At 41.8% G+C, this 21270-nt stretch overlaps 2 protein-coding genes and 1 non-coding gene across 4 annotated transcripts in view; all 3 read left to right on the top strand.

Annotated features, from left to right (window-relative positions):
• LOC6569346 overlaps positions 1-21270 on the top strand; it is a 57555-nt gene that overhangs the window by 13921 nt on the left and 22364 nt on the right. The window contains exon 1 of one of the 2 annotated variants that reach the window (XM_032741326.2): positions 19357-19768. The exons of the other annotated variant lie outside the window; for it this stretch is intronic. Within the exon in view, the coding sequence (XP_032597217.1) occupies positions 19571-19768 (198 nt within the window). The 5' untranslated portion in view covers positions 19357-19570. Of the gene's footprint in view, positions 1-19356; positions 19769-21270 lie in introns of those variants that run through there. 2 annotated transcript variants of the gene reach the window in all.
• Positions 9126-9197, top strand: Trnap-cgg. Its single transcript has one exon. It is a non-coding gene; the product is annotated as a tRNA-Pro (tRNA).
• On the top strand, positions 10150-13226 carry LOC6569347 (xenotropic and polytropic retrovirus receptor 1). Its single transcript, XM_001995689.2, has 5 exons — positions 10150-10308; positions 10393-11065; positions 11273-11983; positions 12048-12351; positions 12448-13226. The coding sequence occupies exons 1-5, from the start codon at positions 10240-10242 to the stop codon at positions 12650-12652; spliced, it is 1962 nt and encodes a 653-aa protein (XP_001995725.1). The 5' UTR covers positions 10150-10239; the 3' UTR covers positions 12653-13226.

Below are 21270 nucleotides of genomic sequence, written 5' to 3'. Positions count from 1 at the left end.
TGGTTGGGGGAAGGGAGGGGTGTAGATCTCATGTACAATGTAGGAGTACTTATGCGAAAGCACCTTTAACAATGGCCTGCAAATAATGCAAAACTCAATTAATACAACAATTAGTCTCGAGCTACAAGAAATGGGACGTCTTCTTAGCCCACCCGCCACCTCTCAACTCTCAACCTCAACAAAAGACCCCTCGGCTCTGTTCTCTTACTAAAAAAAAGTTTTCTACTTATGGAGAAACTATGAAATATACATACATTCATTAAAGAGACCCATAAGAAGGTCCTACGTTTGTAAGAATATCATAATAGATCAGAAGATTCTTGAAAATGATAGATATTACTTTTGAATGCGAATTCTATACGAGAGTAGAATTGAATGATTATGCTTATTATAAATAAACTAAAAACTGCTGCCTACAATATTCACAGTATTTGAATGGTTTGAATTGGTGCCATGACTCATTTACTGAGTGGACATCGAAATTGGTTCAGGGTTTCCACAAATCTCTGGTAAATCACGAATCGATTCTTAAGCGACTGGACCAATTGAAAGATACCTCATGAACGTAAACATTGGACATTTAATTGGCGTCCACTTCCAGTAGCTATTAAATGGGAAGTTGGGTGGGTTGGTCTAGACAGTGTTTGGGTTTGGTTTCGGCTTTGGAATTTAACTCAACTCTCGACTCAGCTTAGCGCCTTCAAGGTGCGGCTTTAAGCTAACATAAACTCGAATTTAATTGAGCGTGTGCATGTGCTCCTATTTCTAATTCCAATTGTGATTCGTATTTGTGCTGCAAAGTGGGTTCTCTTCACTTGGACACGAAGCGAGAAGCAGACATCTTTGAACCCGTTGAGTAAATATACATATAAATTAGTATGTTGATGCTGTTACTTAATATAAGCCAGTCATAGGACTTATGTGTAGGCAGTTGGGCTCCGTTCTGTTGAGTGTAACTAATCTTCGGTTTTCTTTTTGGTTTTCTTTTTTATTTGGTTTGGTTTTGGGCGTGTCAAAAGCGACAAAACGCAATAGCAATGGCAGCAACAACAACAATTACATCCAACAAACAATGGCAATCAAATTGTGGCCAAATAGAGGCGAGAGATTTTTAGCTGTTTGTAGATCGAGTTGTAGTTGAAACGTGTGCCAAGCCAAGCCCAAGTGTCTTGCCCCTTTCCTCTTTCCTATGTCCACTTCCCCTGACAGCTCCAACTTTTGACGTACGCATTGTCGGTGATGCTGTTGTCGGTTTGGTTGCTGTTGTTGATGTTGATGTTAGCATTGATTGTTTGTTGACATGACATACAAATTTGAAGCTTCAACGAAAGTGTTGAAGAGCTCGATTTTGGGAAACAATGGCAATTGTCAAACAGCCAGAAAATAAAAGTGTTTGACTAGCATATACCCAGCAGAGATTGAGAGCACACATATGTGGGAAGTGAATATTGCTTGACTTGAAGTCACCTTAGATATTATTCCTAGCAAGAACCTTTTGGTATGTTATGTGATGATTATAATAGTCTTCATCATGTTGTCAATTCGGAGTCATCTACTTGTATCATGAAGAACTTAATTTAAAACGGTTTGTTTTATGAATATTTCTGTTTTAGTTTTTTTCTTCCGGGCTTTGCCTTATTTAATATTAATTTTTAACTTATATTTTTAGTAAATTTAATTAAATGAATTTGTATTTTTCTGTAAATAAATGCGTACAGCTAAGACAAATTGGGAATATTGGCTTGCAGATATAAATTTATTAAGTACATCTATGCATAAATTTGCGCAGTTGCACAACAACACTGTTGGGCATTCGAGATTGGTTGCAGGGTATGAGAAGTGTTATCCGAACAATTAGTAACAGTTTTGGGGCTGCCGCTTCCGCTGCAACTGACAACTGGCAACTGGCAATTGTTGCAAGTGGCAAACTGGCGACTGACAAACGCTGAGAACACTCTGATGATGATTTCACTTGATATGCTTTTAATGTGTTTCTTTTGCCATAGTCGTCGTTGCGGAGGCAGTCAACTGCAACGGCGTTGGCAGCGAGACCCTTGACGACAAAACTAAATACAAAAAAAAAAAACAAATAAAGTAACAACCAAGCCTCGCACTACGAAAACTTCTTGGTCTTGTGGTGTAATAAAGTAGCAACAACAACAGCAACAAACGCCATAATTTTCTTTGGCTTCAATTTCAGTTGAAGACGGTCAACAATCAGTCCAAGACGCTGCTCGCTGCATGATACATGAGGAAGGAACGGCTCAAAAAAAAAAATAAAAACAAAAAAAAAACAAATACAGCAACAAATGAAAATGGGAAAAAAATGAGAAAAATGAGTAGTGTGGAGTGAAGTGGAGTTGAGGGGAGTGGAGTAGAGTGGAGTGTATTATGCTCATAGACATCGCACATCATTTCACAGCTCTGACTCTGCCGGTGCCAGTGCCTCTATTATTGTATCTGAGACTTGGCTTAGATTAGTTCACACGAAAAGCCAAACAAACGGCTAGACCAGACTGTCAGGCAGACAGACATTCAGACAGACATTCTGGCCACTTGTTGCAGATCATTTAGTTTTAGCTTTCCGCTCGACTGCCAGCCGACAGAAGCAGCAGCAACAACAACAACAAGAACAACAACAACGAAATGAATTTGATATCACTCTTCTGGGACAGAGCAAATTTTGATCACTTCAATCATTGCATTTGATCGCATTTGGTATTTGTTTGGCATGTTGCTGCATGCAGCACGCGGGTAGCAGGTGCAAGCGCGTGCATACCCCAAGCCAAAAACCAGCTGCAGCTTAAATGGCAATCAGCGAATTTTGGCCAACGGCACTGTAACAGTGGCAGGTGACCAGTTGCCAAATCGAACCGAAATGGCTGACACAAATACTGAGCGAGATCATGATCAGATACCCAGTAGCCTGATCTTAAGTACTCTATAAAAAGAGGTTCCGCTTTGATATCAGAATGAATCAGAAATCAGAGGCAAAGTAATTGAAATTCAGCAGCCGAACTGGCGCTGAAATTCGTCATTTGACAGGGCCTCGCAACCAATAGTGCAACAGGAACAGGAATTCGATTCGGTTTGATTATCTGGTTCAAACCACTAACCCAAGCAACGAATATTTTCGGGGGGTTTTAAGAATCGGCTCTTAGATAAACATATACATATATATCTATATATATAACTTAGGAGAATTATGAGAATTTTGGTCTTAAACCATTGCATATAAATCAAAAATATTACAATGACAGATGTGTGGCTAGAATGAGTAGGCGGCTGACTGTTGCCTGTTATATTTTAGCCAGAGTAGTAAAGGGTATGAAAACAAGCGACTGAAGTGCTACGGTTACGGCTGAGGGAGCTGCCTGGGAATACTTAATACCCAAGTTTTACTTAAGCTGCCTGCTCGGCGTGCACTTCTTCGTCTTGTCTGTGGCTGGCAACGACTCCTGCGCAGAGGCCAATTTGATCTTCCTGTCCTCATGGCCACGACGAAGACAACTCGAGCAGAGTTGCTTCTTTGGGGTTGCAGTTTGCAGTTGGAGTCGCGTCGCGTCGCGTCTGACTTTTGGCCATGCTTAATTTAACAAATGCATGTTTAATCAACAAACACATGAACACACACTCACATATATATATATATATAGACTGTCGAGTAATTTATGTAAATTTATGCATCTGCACTTATGTACTCACATTTCGTTGCTGTTGTTGGCAGTAATTTATTGTATTATTTCTTTTGTTTTTAGTGTAACATTGTCATCATGATCAACATGATCAACGGCGTGCATTCATCATCATAATCACGTTCAGTGTTCAGTTTTCAGTTTTCATGGCCAAATTGCGAGGACTGAGTCTGTCCGCATTTCGTATGCGCAGCGCGCTTGCAACCTTTCTGCCGTAATTGTATCACCCAACAACAGCAGCAGCAACAACAACATCGTGTTAAGCTATTCGAAAGTTGTCCACAATTGTCCAATGTTCAATGAACCAATGTACTAATGCGCAAGGGGGTGCTTGTGAAACGGTATAAAAACTTTAACAAGTAACCCCCACCTCACCCCTAGCCCATGTCCACTTCGACTACCTTTTTACCAGAGCAACAAGTTTGCGTTTGAATTGAAGTTCGTGTCTTAAGTCTTTTGTTTCTGCGCCTCTTGTTGCTGTGAATACCCTTTGTCGAGAGTATTCTAAATTATATGTGTATCACATTGAATATATATATATATATATATATATATATATATATATATATATATATATATATATATATATATATAAATATATTTACAATCTTGATAAGAATCAAAAATAGAGAGCTCACTTTATCTGTCTCTCAGTTTTTAAAACTATCTAGATGAAGCTTCGAGTGAAGTGGACTCCATTCAGCAAGGGTGTGTAATCTTCGGCGATCTTAAAATAGTTATTATCTTGTTTATATTGTGGTTGTTGTTGTTGCTGTTGGGCAAGTTCACTTTAGGGGAAATGTGCGTCTTTATTAGTGGAAACGGTAGTCAAATGGAAATGTTGTGACTGTTGTTGCTGCCGGCGAGTTTTGGGTTGGGATTGTGGTTGGGTTCGGGTTTGGTTAGGTGCGAGGCGCGCGTAGATTCGTCGCATTTTCAATTAATGTTTTAATTATTCGTTGTCGTTGTCTTTGCTGTTGCTGCTTCTGTGAAAGTCGAGAGTTGAATGCCGACTAGAATACTTTTTTTTATGGATTTGTTAATTTGGTTTGTTTGTCGCTTGTTTACCGCCCAATAAAAATTACTTTATATGGCTAATGAAAGATGTGCTGCTGCAATTGCTTTAGCATATGTATCACCGCCAAGACAGAGTTGGTAACGGAACAAGGAAGTTAATTAATTGCAATTGTGTGCAGCGTTGATTAGGGAATTTGAATTAGAAATTGCTGCATCACAAGCAATGATTCTAAAGACCTATTCATCATTGTGTCAAGTATTCAACTCCCATTCAACGGTGATATATTTTTCTTTTAAAAAGTTCAAAATGATGTAACAGGCGGATGTAAGCTTCAAATGGGTTTCCGATTGAAATAAAAACCAGAACTTTCATATTACTTATTTAAATACTGACTATGTCACATCTTAGTTTGAACTGCCGTTTTGGCATGTATGTTTATAACTATCCCGATCCAACATATATATGAGTGATAGACATTTCGTTTTAAAGACTTGGCTACAGGATATCTGCTAGTCGAGCTGCCTTTAAGAGTGCCTCTGATTTGCTTTAAATGCTTCTATCGCCTGTCGCTTGACGCACTTTGATGGCTTACTTTAGTCCAATTTTTAGTCCACTAATTGAGGCAGCATAATCGAAAGTCTTGAGCCTCAACAAATCCGAATTCAAATCGGATATTTGACATGCGCTACATGTTGTTCCTGTTGTTGTTGTAGTTGTTAGCATTTTTCAATTAGCTCGTGCGGCAGCTCGCTGTTTACACGGCATTTCCATTTCCATTTACATGCATTTCCCTGGTCACCGGCAAGAAAACTTGACTCGCCGTGCCTCGCCATGCCGCGGCTCGCATATCTAAATGCGACTGGCAGACAGGCGGCGGAAAGGTGAAAGCGGCGGCATTTTAAATTCTTTCTTTTGGTTTTTTTTTTTTCAAATTTTTGGTACATTTCTTATTTTTATTTTTTTGTAATTGCTGACCCAAGAATGCTCATTTCCTGCTGCCGGCAGTCCAATTCCACTCTACGATTTGGCCAGCCAGCATTCGGCTGCCTCACACAATACCCCATGATAATAATAACAATAAAAATAATAATAATAATAATCACAGCAATAAGTATAGTGGCAATAATGAAGCAACAGGTGCGCCAATTTTCATTGGCGTCGCTACTAACGATGCTCGACCAGAGGAAAATTTCGCTGGTCGCTCCAGTTTCTTTTTGATATTGTTGTACCCTCTACCCGTTGGAATTGTCTGGAAAGGTATGCCAATTTATATGTTTTGGGTACGCATATTAAGTTTATTTTCGAAAATGTTTGAATGATTATCTGAATCAAATTACAAACACAAATGTAAACTTGAGTCTAAGCAGAAAATTGAAATTTCTTTAAACATTTGCAGATGTTTAGATTGTCATCGTAGGATTTATTGCATTCTTAATGAATGTTTCTATATTTGAGAAAAGAAACAAATATTTATTTAAGATGATTAATAAATTCTTTAATACAAATGATAAATTTGGTTATATTTTTATGTAGGATATCTGGTAGTCAAGCACTGCAGCTTTTTGCGTTGTCTTTTTGCTGGAATTGGCCATTATTGGGAAAATCGGCCTGCTTGTGTGTGTGTGTGTGTGCGTGCGTGTGGCTGAATGTGTGTGCGTGTGGATTGTAGCTCAATTGTTGCTTGTGTGGTCCACCCACGAGCAGCGGAAGATGAAATAGGGTCGGGGGGATTTGAAGCAGACCACCCTGGTCGGGTTGAAGCAATCCGATGCTAAGATGCTTATAAAATGAAAATCGAAGGGGCTTTTGAATCAAAGCAGCACCTTAAATGCAGCTTGGGAAATTCAATGATTAATGAGCTTCGTTTTGTTAAGTTTCGTTTCGTTTTGTTTGTTTGTTGCTGTTGCTGTTGTTGTTGGCTGCATCGACGCATCGGATGTGGCAATCCTCAATGCTCAATAACAATCAATCAATCGTTCATTTCAATTAGCCAATTACGCATGCCAATTGGCGAGACCTGAGCGAGCTGACATTAGTAATTACTGAATGCGGTAATTTGCAGTTGCTACTGCGCCAATTTGCCAAGTGGAGCAAGTGCAACAGCGCAAGTTGCAACACAAGTTGCACGGAAGTTGCACAAGTTGCACGCACGCACCGCACTGCACCGCACCGCACCGCACCAAGAATAAACCAAGGCAATATCGATAGCTCCTATGAAAATTGTTGGCATTGTCCAGTTGCTAATTTGCGATTGAAACGGAAGTCGCCGCTCTGCCTTCTTTTTGCTGTGTGCGGTGCTGTGTGCTGCTGTGTGGTGGATGGGTGGTGCTCCTCCACTGTGGCTGTGCAGTGGCTGCTGTTGCGGTGCAACACAATATTGGCAAATCGGATGTTGCGCTTCCCATGTGCTTCTGCTTCTGTGCAGCTACTTCCGTTTTTAGGCCAATTGACCCTCGACGATCTTTGGCAAGGCGCACAAGATAAGTCATCTTATCGACCAAAACAGTTTTCTTCCTGTCTAACTGTCGTGTATAAAAAGGGAAATGTTTCCTGTTGCTCTGTTGCTCTCTTCCTCTCTCTCTCTCTCTCTCTCTCTCTCTTTCTCTCTATCTCTTTCTCTCTCTCTCTTTCTCTCTGTACAAATTGAGCTGGCTGAACAACAACAAGACAACTGAAAGTGTTTAGCGTCATTTAGTGATGGTCATTTCAAATGGCCCTTTCAAATGATTGGTGGACTGTGAAACTTTTTAGGCCTCGGGTAACGCTCGCTCAGGTGTGTGTGTGTGTGTGTGTGTGTGGTGTGTGGTCCCCTTTAATTGCTCTATGTTTGCTGCCTAATGAATATGTTTATGAGCGGCAAAGGGCGGCTTCTTTTTGACCCGAATCTAAGTATGATTAAATACTTTGAATGAAATCTAACTGGCAAATTGATTCTACACAAAAGTACCCAAAAAAAAAAGAAGAAAAATTAAAAAATAAAAGCCTGCCTCGGGCTTTGTAGCTTTTGTGGATCTATTATTTATAAGTCGTATTTGTTGAGCACCGAATGAGAAATATGATCAACTCATTCGATACTGTTCTTTCAGTTCCAATGAGCTCTCCAAAAACCCTTTCACATACATACATAAATACCGTAGGTATGTGCACCCTCGAGCTACGGGTCATAAAAATGTTGCGGCTGCTTTATTAATTAATTTTCACAGCCGTCACTATACAAAAAAAACCACTGACAAACATTAATCGTCTCGTGGCTCGTTGCCAAAAAAAAAAAAAACCCCAAAATGAATATAAAAAGTTTAATAAATAATGACAAATTCGATTATTTATTACGGTTGCAAGCTTAAATCGAAAATATTTTGTGCTGGGCACGCGCCAGCAGCAAAACTAATAACAGCAACAACAACAACAACAACAAGTCAAAAGTTGCCAATCGCAATAATAAATACTAAATTGAATTTTAATGATGAGCTGGCAATCTTCTTCGTCTTCTTCTTCTGTTGTACTGCTGATGTATTTGTCAGCTGTCCTCGATCTACGCTGCTCTCTGTCGCTCACTGTGCGGAAGCAAAAGACATTAAGAGCAGCAGCAGCAACAAAAAACAAGTCAAATATTTTCAATGAGAGCTTTTTTGTGCTTCGTTCACAATTGGTAAATGATAAAGTGAATATGAATAATGAGCACGCGATCTTCTTTTACTGCTATAAACTTGTCATTTTTGGCAGCTGTCCTCGCTCTGACTTCTGATCCCTTTCTCTTTTTCTGGATTTGCTGATGTAATGCGATCGCAAGCCAATAACATTAACAGCAGCAACAACTCGTCAACAAGACGTCTCAATGAGAGTTGTTCAGCTTTGCCAATAAATACTAAAGTGAATTATTAATCTTCTATTGTACTTTTGTTGTTCTTCACTTTAACTTATTTCATTCAACTCTTTCTCGGGATTTGCATCTCTGATGTAATGCGATCGCAAGCCAATGACATTAACGAGCAGCAACAACCACAACAAGAAGAGTAGCACAAGATTCTTGAGAACCTTTTCATTAATATTGTTCTTGTTGTTGCTGCTGTTGTTGTTGTTGTTGTTGTTGTGCCTTGCTGTGGTTTGCTTTGATGCCGTTTTCTAGCGGCACTTTGTCGTAGGCGGGTGATCATCATCGGCAGCCATACAAGTGGCAGCCACTCAAGTCGGCAGTGCCTGGAATTCCGTTTCGTCATTTCACTAACCCCTCTCTCTATCTCTCTCTCTCTCTCTCTCTCTCTCTCTCTCTCTCTCTCTCTCTCTCTCTCTCTCTCTCTCTCTCGTGTCGTATTGTTGCAAATGATAAGGCATATATACAATATATACATACATGTCTACATACCTACATACATGTAGTACTTATTGTTAGCTTGATCGCCGTCGATCAGCATGGCTCGTTGGTCTAGTGGCATGATTCTCGCTTCGGGTGCGAGAGGTCCCGGGTTCAACTCCCGGACGAGCCCAGGTTCTCCCAAATTGTTCGATAACAATTCTTTTTTTTCTGTACTCCCTTGCAGAAGGTGTTTTAATTTCGTTTTGTTTTTTTTTTTGGCAAGTGCAAGCGGAGACATCTCCGATCGCGTACTGTTCTTTTTTATTAATTTCAAACAAAATAAGAAATGCACGAAATAATTATTTTAGATTTTCTTAATTCAATCTTTTTGGGCGATTGTCACGCTGTCGACTGTGGCAAATTTAATTTACTGTTGCTGTTGTTTATGGGCATATAACAGTGGTTAGTGGCACGCCCCCTCCCTTCCCTGCCAGTACAAGTGGCTTGTATGTAGCATGCATGCAAACTGCATGCAGTGCAACAGTTGCGCTGTCACAATAAATGCTCTTATTCTTCTGTTGTTCTCTTACTTGTTTGTTGGCTGATGCCTGCGATAATTTGGCTCACTCAACGAGCCGCAGCGACAAGCTAATGCAGCAAGAAAAAGAAGAGGAACATGTTGAAGAGGAAGACGAGTGGGAAAGGAGGAAGTAGATGTAGAAAATGACTCACTTGGCTACCAGACAGGAAGTAAGTTGCCAAAAAAACAAAAAGAAAAGAAAAGCAATAACATTTGACTGGGTTCGTTCTGGTAAAGTAATTTGCGGGCGTGCGAACCGCAATGAGAAACGAAGAGCTCTCAGAAGGGTCATCCAGCTGAGCAGCGTGAGCAGACTGAGTCACAGCTCAGAAAATATGGGTGCAGACACGACTGATAACACGCCAGCTACTGAGTTTTCCTCATAGAGTAATATACAACAAGCTATCCGACTATATATAAATTCATCACGAGAAATCTATTTGGTTTACGATATACAATAAACTTGGAGCAGGATGTGCGTTTGTCGTTGTGTTTGATTGTGTTTTCAAGTTTAAGACTGTCATTGGCACTCGTGTGAGAAACATGTCAGAATTTGTTGAAATTGACAAGACTGAAAATCAGCGCCAATCTTAGCCTCAGTCCCAGTCTGTCGACAGCGACGCATGCGCTGCTTGTGGGGCCGGCGCCAAAAATGAAATTTGGCAAGACTTTTGAGACGCACCTGACCATTGAATGGCGACAGCAATACCTGCGATATACGGTGAGCCAGCAGCCATAGCAGCAGCAGCAATAAATTTACCTCAATTTGTCAGTCGACAAATAACAATAACAATGCCCCTCCAAGGACTTGAAAACATTGATCCGGCAAGGTGTGAACGGTGCTCCGTCGTCGGATGTGGCAACGCCAACGGAACTTAACGCCTACTATGCGGCCTTCGAGGAGCAGTTCTTCACGGAGTGCCAGCACGAGCTGACGCGGGTCAACAACTTCTTCCTGGAGAAGTTGGCGGAGGCACGACGCAAGCACGGCACACTGAAGCTTCAGCTGCTGGCCACCGTGCAGGCGCCGGGCCATACCGCCAGCGCCTTCTCGATGCAGTCTGGCAATGCCAGTCGACCTGGCAATGGCAAGCTGATGACCCAGCGCCAATTGCGTCACGCCTACAGCGAATTCTACTTGACGCTGGTGCTGCTGCAGAACTTTCAGTCCTTGAATGAGACCGGCTTCCGCAAGATCTGCAAGAAGTATGACAAGTATCTGCATTCGACGCGCGGTGCCGTTTGGATGGAGCGGAATGTGAGCCATGCCGCCTTCACGAATCCGCGCGCCCTCGAGCTTATGATCATCGAGGTGGAGGAGCTCTACACCAACCATTTGGCGGGGGGCGATCGGGCCCGGGCCATGAACAAGCTGCGTGTGCCGCCGCTGGGCGAACCGGCGCCGCCGCGAATGGTTTTCCGCGCGGGTCTCGCCCTGGGCATGTTCCTCATGCTTGCCATGACCACGTTGTTCAGCTGTGAGTCTCGACTCTCCAATTGTACCCGTTGCACTTCAACTAGGGATGTAAAAAACAAAAAGCAAAACAAAAAATCGATTACGATTGCGATACATCATTGCAATATGCATGGTAACATCGAGATTTTCGAATGCGATTTACATCCTTAATCTGTAACCGCTTCTCCTCACTAAACTTAACTAAAACGCAGTGCTCGCTCACGCTTAGACATCCGGAGGCCGCCAGTAGCTGGCAATGTTGAGGCGTTCATGCGTCTCTATCGTGGACCCTTCACGTGGGTAATCTTTAACTTTTACATGGCCGCCAATGTGGCCGGGTGGCAGCGCTCGGGCGTCAATCATGTGCTCATCTTTGAGATTGATCCGCGCAGTCATCTGCAGCCGGCCACATTCCTGGAGATCGCCTGCACCTTTGGCATGCTGTGGACGCTCTCGATACTCGGTTTTCTATTCCACGATCTGATCAGTGTGCCAGACCCGTTTGTGTTCCCGCTGGCGTTGACCCTAATCATGATCACACTGCTCGTCAATCCGCTGCCCATAATGAATTGGCCGGCCCGTTGGTGGACGATACGGCTGATTGGACGCGTCATCACCGCACCTTTGCATTATGTAGGCTTCGCCGACTTCTGGATGGGCGATCAGATGAACTCGCTGGTGATCTGCATGGCTGACTACTACTATATCGTTAGGTTCTACGCAATGTGCTGGCTGCGCTATGCAAGCGTTGACTTCTGCTTTGAGGAGGATATGTTTGTGCCCATCTCCCGTTGTTTGCCCGCCTGGTTTCGATGCGCCCAATGCCTGAGACGGTTCAGGGACAGTGGCTCCAAGTCTGTCAGCTATTTGCTAAATGTGGGCAAATATTCGACCACCTTCGTTGTGGTCTTCTTTGCGACAATGCGTGGTCGCACGGATGGTACGGATACGGACACATCCACTGACAGGACACACATCACTCACTCTCTGGCAGTCTTTTGCAGATGACTATGCGAATACGTTTAGCAATCCCTATACCTGGTTATTCATATTTAGCTACATGGTGTCGACAGTCTATTGCTATCTGTGGGACGTCATCAAGGATTTCGGCATCTTGAAGATCTGGCGTGGAAGCGAGCATCTGTTCCTGCGCGAGAAGCTCGTCTATCCGACGGCCTTCTACTATTTTGTGATCATCGAGAATCTTATTTTGCGCTGCTTCTGGGCCATAGAATTTGTGGTACTCTACCATCAGCTGATTACACCCTATAATATCAAGACCTTTGCCAGCATTTTAGAGATCACGCGGTAAGTGATGTCTTCTTACTCTGACTGTGACTGACAACGGGGCCTCTCTCCCTCTCTCACTCTTTCTTTCGATCTCTGTTTAATTGTTGGTAATAGTCGGTTCATCTGGAACTATCTACGGCTGGAGCACGAGCATCTGTACAATTGTGGACACTTTCGTGCCACGCGAGATATTTATTTGGCTGCACTGAACTCCAAGCAGGAGCGCATGCTTGAGAACATGATGGGCGAGACGGATGGACAGACGGCGACTGGCGGAAAGTCAGAGGAACGACGTCGCCTCGGCAAGGAGTACTTCTAGCGCTCTCTGTATGTGCATCTGTCTCTGGCACAGCTGCTCCTTTCTCCATTCGGCAGTCGCCATTCGCTATTCGCCATTCGCCAGTTGCCATTTGCCATTTGCCATTCTCAACTGTTAATGTTAATGGCCCTCCATCAGCGTCGTTGTCACTTAAGCCCCTTCCTTAATTAATTCATTTGTGCAACAAGAACAACAACAACAACAAAAAGAAAAAAGAATAAAACCTAACCGAGAGAAAGAGGAGCACGCTTAATATGCACAGACGTTCATCGGACATCGGACATTGGACATCGGAGTAAGCGGCGACACGCGCCAAACCGGTTCAACAGCTGCACCCAAATGCAGCCTGTGGCAGGCAGGCAGCAGGCAGCAGGCTCCTACTTCGCCGTTCCCCTCCTATATCTCCATCTCCGTTGCCAACTCTCTACAGCTCTATTCAAGCACTACACAATTGTCATTGCCAACTGGCACTTGGACTTGGAGTCGCTGATCAGCGTTGTTGAGCAGATCTTTTAATTACCGCCTGTTGTTGAGCATTGATTTTTGTTGTTGATGTTGTTGTTGTAGTTGTTGTTTCTTCATCAATTTTCCATTTAATTAATGAAGCGATTAGCCACTCAGTTTATGCTGCCTCATCTGCACAATCATGATAATGCTAAAAAAACAGATCCTCACTTTACCCATCGAACTTGGTTGTTTTTTTGCTCACTTCTCAGTTGACCCTCAATAATTGGCAACAATTTTCAAACAATTTTTATATTTTCTTGCTTTCATCAATCAAAATCTTTTCAGATTAGTTAAAGTTATGAAATTTGCAAGTCGGACACTTTGAATGTCATCATTTTTTAAGTTAATAAACTTTTTTTTTACCAATTCAAGAATTTACACTTAGGTTACTCTTTCTTCTTATTGGAATACAAGAAATTGCTTTCACATTCCATAATATTTGGTGAACATTTTTTTAAAAAATTAGTTTCAACTTGATCTAATGTTTGGGAGTGGCAATCATTTGATTTACTTGGAGTTTCTTTTCTGTGTTATTGGGGGTTACTTATGGAAACTGTTAAGCGGCTTATGAATACCTGACCCTCGTAAGGATTGGGAGAGGACGAGGAATGCGAGGAATGAGATAATCACCTCATAGATTTGACCCCTCGGATCGAGTTGAGGCTCCTCCACTCCTACTGTTTGATTTGTTGAACTGCTGCTAAAAGATATCTCGTTTTTGGTTATCCTAAGCCGATCTCTGACCTTCTAGATAGCTTGGCTAATGGTCTGACCCATGCTCAATGTCAATTGACGCTCGAACCGGTTCAAGTCCTGTCTCCAATTGCTCACTCCCTTTTTGTACCTGTATCTGTTGCCGTATTTGTATCTATCAAAGAGCAATTTAAACGCGTCTCCGGCAGCTCCATCAGTCATTGTCTGCAAATGATGTTAACGATGACTATCCGATATTGGCGATAGCCAACTAGCGTGACTGACAATACACACTGAGAAAAATATGCCCTGCAAAATATTGCTAATTGCAGAAATCTACCAAATAATTATGAAATGAAAACCCTAAAAATATGCAGCTCATATTTACTTTTTTCAAGTATTCAAAACAGATTTAAAAACGCTGGTCTTAAGAAAAATACACTCTGAATAATAAGGTGAGTTAACCTTGCCATAATTCAGAGCTAATTTTTTTTCTAAGTGCAGTGTCTGACCAAGTCCATTGGCGGTGTAGTCAGTGCAACTTATCTGTCACTCGTGTGGTTTTTCTTCTCCACCTGCTTCTGCTCCGGCTGCTCCTTTGCCTTCATATTTGACTTGGGCACGAGGCAAACATAAATTTGCCATCAACAGTTGATTTTGTTGCTTTTGCTGTTGCTGTTGGTAATGACAACTGCAGTTTATGCTGCTTGTCGCGACAACAACGGCAACTGCACTGATGTTTGCTTATGGATGCACACACACACACACAGGAGGAACCGGGGGACAGGATGCGCCTTGGTGCCTAGAGTCAGTGTCGAATACGTGAACCGAGTACAGTTGCCCATAGTTGCGATTACTATTCTTGTTGCTCTTGTTGAGCCAGCAAACTGACTGCACTTGGCCAACAAACTAACTAACGTGCAATATGCTTGTTGTTGTTGCTGCTGTTGCAGTTGCTGTTCCTGTTGTCGATGTTATTGATCTTGGTACAGTTTGCTGCACACGCGCCAAAACCGGAGCAAAACAAATAAACAAACAAACAAACAGGCAGCAAGATCAGCAGAAAGATTACAAGCAGCCAAACGAACAAACAAACAAACAAACAGGCGAAGAAATCCTGCATAGAAAGGCAACAACAAGAAATCGTTCAAATGCGGCACAAGTGGAAAATTGAAAATAGAAAATCGAAAATCGAAAATCGAAAACTGTGCAGTGCCCACAAATATGACAAGAACTAAAAACAAACGTAAAACGAATTCAGCTTGAAGAACTCGCAAAATGGACTCATCAAGCTGTGTAAATATATGCAACTGGCAGAAGAAGACATCTCCGATTCCAGAGTGCTTAAATTCATATATATATTCTAGGCGAGCATTAACAGTTAACTAAAAGTTGAGCTATCTAAACAAAGTAGAATGGAATCATTTATAAAATTGATATAAAGAAATGCTAGTCTACATTTTAAAGAAATTTTCTACATTTTAAATGAACGCATTTTCTATATTACACTTAAAAAAATGAATGCTTGCATTTACCACACTAGTGAATAAATAATAAATTAAATATACACTATATATTCTATATACAAATGTTGATCTGATGTGTAAATAAATAATGCAATCAGTTGCATTTGTGCGTTGTTGCATTGAGTAGAAAATGGCGCGCAGCCACGACAACAACAACAATAACAACAATAACAGGAACAACAACAACAGTCAGCCGCAACTGGTGTGCAAAGTCCACGACTATTTTTGGTAGTTGGAGTTGGCTGGAGTTGAGCCGAAGCTTAAGCCCTTTTTTGAGTTGGCAGCTCGTGCTAAATTTAGCCAGGACGAGATGCAGGAGCCGTCGAGGGCAAAGCACGAGTCAAGCAACATGCAACATACACGCACACACAGACACACACACACACACACAAAGACACACACAAAGATGTGCGAAACGAGTTTTGCACTCCTTTTCCTGGTTCTTTTGCGCGCCATTAATTCTTATGCTGCTCTGACTCCTGCTTCTTCAGCTGCTACCTCTCCTGGTCCACATGTGCTCCTTTCTCTTCTGGTGGTGCTGCTGCTGTCTCTGTTCCAGCTGCTGGCTGTGCAGCACGCGTTCCCTGACAGCTCCCAGTGCTGGCAGATTTGGCAGACGCTGCTCATAAATTTATGTGGCAGTCATTTGATTGCCATTATGCAGCAGCCATTTATTCCTGGTTGCGGCTTGCTGTTGCACTGTTAATTTGTGCACATAAATTGTTCGTGTGGCAAGTTCTAAGCCGTTTCCCCCATCCAGTTGTAAGCTGCTTAATGTCTGCAGCTGCACAACAATCAAAATCATCATCAGCATCAGCATCACTTGAAGATCTGACACTTGGCATAAGATAATAATTTATTTCATTTATCAATTTTTTTGTTTTTTACTTAATTATTGACATTATTTTATGTTCCGCGTTTCAGCCACTAAAATATCGAATGCTCAAATCAGTAGGGGGAGGGTGGGGGCGTGGCCAGCCCGTTTGCTGCTGCTCCCATTTCGAACAGCAGCTCATTATGATTTGTTACTGTTGCTGTTGTGTTGGGGTGTCTGTGGCATGCAAAATTGTAAATTATGTGGTACAAGTTGGGCCAAGTTGCAATATAAAACGATTATATCTGCGCTGGGCTGGGCGGTGGGGGCGTGGCTGCAACTGTAGCAACATCGATCAACGTTTCAGCGACAAGTGCAACTCGGTTGCGAAAATGAATTTGAATTTAATTAGCTAATCAGGTAACTTCAAGCCAAAACAGCTGCATTCGTGTGTGTGTGTACGTATTTGTGTGCAGCTAAAGGAATGCCAATGTAATTGCCACAAATTGTTTGCCAGCGCTACACGACACAACAACAACAACTGAGCGTAAAATTATGATAATTGACAACAAGTCGAATTGGCAGCCGCGATTGCAACATTTTTGTTGCACACTTACATATTTCGACTTTAGGTGTGTGCGCGTATGTGTTTGAAGCATAGATAAGTATAGGTCTATATGATTATACACACACACACTCACACAAGTCGGGATGTGGGCGGCGCAGGAAGCAGCCGGGCATTTCCTAGAACGACAAAAATTTCTTCTATCCACTGTTGTCTCGAATTTGAAGTAAACTGTAGATTTCAGCTATGTATGTGGCTATTATTATGCAAAATGTGATGTTTAGCTGGCGGGCAATACTTTGCCATGGATGCGCTCTTAAATGCCAGGGTCAACACGGTGGCTCAGCAAACGGCAAACAAAAGCGATGAGAAACGAGCAGATTTGCCTAAGCGGATTTGTTGGCTACTGTTTTTGCATTGCTGTTGTTGTTGTTGTTCTTCTTCTTCTGGTAGTTCATCTTCCTCTTATTCGTCTTGTTGTTGTTGTTGTTGAGTTCGTTTGTGCGTGCTTGCCCCAAGGATCACAATTGGGAGCTGAGAACTGGCAAGTTTGTTGCCACAGTCTTTTGTTTTTTTCTTTTTTCTTGTTATTGTTGTGTGTTGTCTGCTAATGATAAACCTTGGGTCGACTGTTGTTGGGATGCTGTGATGCTGGCTTCGCCTTGGCTTTTGGCGCGAAATTTGAGGACGCTGGCGTGCCTGACTGCCCCAAGTGGCACATAAAGAACGTCGAAGCGCCAAAACCAGACAACACAGTAAAAATAACAACAACAAAAACAAGAGAGACTGACTAACTTCAGCAATTCGAAGATTACATACCCTCGCTGGCCAGATCTAATTATTTATATAATGAGAGATTTGCTTGTCCAGAAAGAGAGACAGAAATATTGAGATGGCTATATTGATTTTGATCAATAATATATGTGTATATCTTATGGGCTGTTAGATGTCTTCTGCTTGCACTTTAGAATACCCTCTGAAAGGGTACAACAACAACGGGCCCCGAACACAAAAGCCCCACAAAGGCAACTAATGGGGCATGAAAATAAAACAAAAAATAAAAAAAAACCCAAAAAACGCATTAAAAAACAAAAGAAATCAGTGGAAAAAAGCATAAAAGAAACGGACTGATCCGTAGGAGCAGCTCGCGCGAGTCTTTTGAGTCTCAGTCTGATTCAAAGTCTCCGCTTCAGCTTAGGCTGAGGAGCATAAGCCTAAGTCTATCTCGCTCTCTCATTTGGTGTCGCGCGTGAGTCTGTTTTGTTTGTTGGCTGCCCCCTTGATGCAACCTCAATAACAATATTTTGTTCGTTTTCTCGTTGCTCGCGAGTTTCTATATTTTTGGATTTAGCTGTTGCTGCTGCTGCACGTTGATTTTGAAAAGCCTGGCTGACAACAAACAACGACAAAACTCGTTAAGTCTGTAAACGTGTTTCTGTTTCTCGTACTACCTTTTTTCTCTCTTTAGGTTTCGTTTCTACTCGCGTTGATCTCAACAGCGCACACAATCGCCGCCATTTTGTTTGTTCCGAAGCAGCGGGCTTGTTGCCTCGGCTGGCAGCTCGCTTCTTCTGCAACATTTCTGGTTTTCGGACTCCAAGCAAGTTGGCAACGCCATTGTAGCCCCCGCTCACAAGCAACCACAACCAAAGTTCATTTACAGTCGGGGAACAGTTCATTTCGAGCTTGGAGATAATTTCCCAGTGGGTAATGCGCTCTCCCATGCGACGATCTCCCATAGCAAAGTCGCAAATGGCCCCATATTTTTTTTGGTTTGGGTACTCACTAGTACATTTAATGTAATTGGTAAATTTTAAAGTAAATTGCTATTCATACAATTAGCCATTCAGCATAGTATTCTATTAAGAATTATGCAGCAGCTCGTGCAAAATAAAGAACATGTAAAAACAAATTACTTATGTATCGAACTACTGCCTCATTTATATTCCACACAAAAGTATGCAATTCTTTTTTAATTCATTGACATTGTTAGCCCAGACAAGCACCAGCTTGGGGAATTTCCCTTAGAGTATGGCGCAAGTAGCGACTTTGGTACTTTGGAACGAGTTGCTCTCTCGGCTCGCCGCTCAGTAGGGGAAATATCGTTTGTTTGCTGTGCTGGGATATTTGTAAGCCGCAGTATTGTGCACGCTCTCAAGATCGACGGACGTCGCTGTCGCTGTCTCAGTCGCTGCTACAAACAAGCGCTGTTGTTGTTTTTCTTTAATTTTTTTTTGTGTGTGCTAACACATTCTCTTTCAATTGTTGAGTTTGAAAACTGAAACAAACAGCAAATCTGTGCAAATTGCAAATTGCAAGCGCAACAAAACACACGAAACTATCAACAAAGTTCAAATCAAGAAACAACGAAAAGAAAAATACTCAAACTTAATACATGCTCAACGCCGTCTCTCTTTCGGTGTATGCGTGTCTGTCGGTGTATTTTGTATGTGTGTGTGTGTGTGTGTGTCTCGGTGTAGCATTAGGAAGAAGCCAAGAACATAAAAAACAAAAGAAAACTTAAAACACAAACAGGTGCAAAATACAAATAAAGTTCGCCGAAAACAAAAACAATTCATCTGGCAACAGCAACAAGAACAAGAACAAGAACAGTTGCTTAGCTTGTCAAGACTTGAGATAAAAATAAGAAAGGGTTGTCTGCTTCTTATTCTTCTTCATTTTGCGCCTTCGTTTAACTTCCGTTTTGCGGAAGTAACATACAAAAAAAGAAAAAACGCATCCCTTCCTCGTAGCCATGTGCTGAGTTAAGCAACAACGACAATAACACAAACCAAACCAAACAATTAGCACAAATGGATACGGTGGCCATTAAAACGGCGCCGCCGCATGCGCCACTTGCCACCGGGCAACAACAACAACAGCAACTGCAGCAACAATTGCAACTGCAACGTCAGTCATCGAATTCGCCCGCAACAATTGGCGATAATGTCTTCAACAACAGCAACAACAACAACAAACACAACATTGGCGCCTTCTTTCAGACCTGCAAGGTAAGCAGCAAATCGTGAATGAAGAAGTTTAATGTCTTCTCACTTCTTGTTTTGTGTTTAGTCTTGGTCTTCTTTTGAGAAGAATAAGTTTGTTACCTTCTTCTTATTGTTTTAATTATTATGATAGGTTTGTCCTTGGCTTGAGTTCGTTCCTCTTAATTTGGGCTTAAGATTCTGCATTTTTGAATCAAAATCACAATTCACAGCCACGACTAAGGGCCTGTTCCGGCTCTCAGTTTCGACTCAGAGTTCAACTGTACGCTCCATAAAAACCGAAAGACAGCTGAAAGAAATATCACTCATAAAAACGAAAAACCCAAAAAACAAAATACAATTATTTCTCCGTCACTGAATGAATTGTCACAATTACGTGCTTTACTTACAACCTTTACGAGCATAGCAATAGCAACTACAATGAAAACCCAACGAAAATTGAAATTCTAATGCAGCTGTGTCCAAAAACCCGAAATAAATGGTCCAAATATGTCCAAAAGAAGCATAACAAAACTGTCAAGTTAACTGAAATAATAATATTTAAGTGCATGGTCATGCAGTGGTGCTGGGGCAGGGGCAGGGGCAGGCAGTGAGTGAAAGGTGGGGGTGGGTAACAGGTGGGACAAGGGTGGACTGAAGTGCATGTTGCACTTGACATTGCCACAGCCTGTGTGCAACTTATGTGCACTAGATTGGGCAGATAATTAATGAATCGACCGCCAAGCCCCATGGGTAAGAGAGAGGGAATGGGCGGGGAGGGTAACTCAAAAGAGCTCAAATTTACAATTCAGTTTTGTAGGGGCTGTCAATGCTTGCTTATAATACTTATTTCCACAATTGCATCAAGAGTTATGTGTACTATTTGAGGCAGTCAAGTCATACACTGTGAGAAACCCAAACTAAATCAAATATGTCGTCGTTTTGAGCTGGATAATTGAAGACGCTTCTCATTTTTGCAATCAAAAATAATCAGCAGTCACAATTTGTTTTGTTGAATGATACTTTTCTCTCTTTACGTAGTCGAGGCTAATTACAGCTCGAATTTATTTAATAATATATAATAATAATAAATGTACTTGCACTGCGAACAGTTGCACTAGTCTCCAGCTAAATGCCACAAAAAAAGGATACTCTTTGGTGTTTCCACAGACTTGAGACAAATTTTATGTACTCGAATGTACTGTATGTGTTGTGTTACCGCAAATATAACAGAAAATAAACACACACACACACATATATAATTGCCGCTTAAGAAGGCATTACAAGTGTGCGGTTAATATATGTGGGGTATATGGGTGCACTGAACTAACATTTGGCTAAAGAGTCAAGGCAGTTGTCGCACATTTATTACGATTGGGGAGTCATACACACATATATAATATATATGCACACGTTTTGTACTCAAAGAGCACTTTCAGAGTTAGCTTCTTGTTGTTGTTTTTGTTGTAGCTGTTGTTTGGATGGTCAAGGGTCAGTCAAGAGAAGTGTTGTTGCCGTTGGCCACTTTA

The sequence above is a fragment of the Drosophila grimshawi genome, unplaced genomic scaffold (assembly GCF_018153295.1).
Source record: "Drosophila grimshawi isolate 15287-2541.00 unplaced genomic scaffold, ASM1815329v1 contig_848, whole genome shotgun sequence".
NCBI classification, from domain to species: Eukaryota; Metazoa; Arthropoda; class Insecta; order Diptera; family Drosophilidae; genus Drosophila; species Drosophila grimshawi.
The sequence above is the reverse complement of the archived record's forward strand: the minus strand, read 5'-3'. Positions and strand labels throughout refer to the sequence as shown.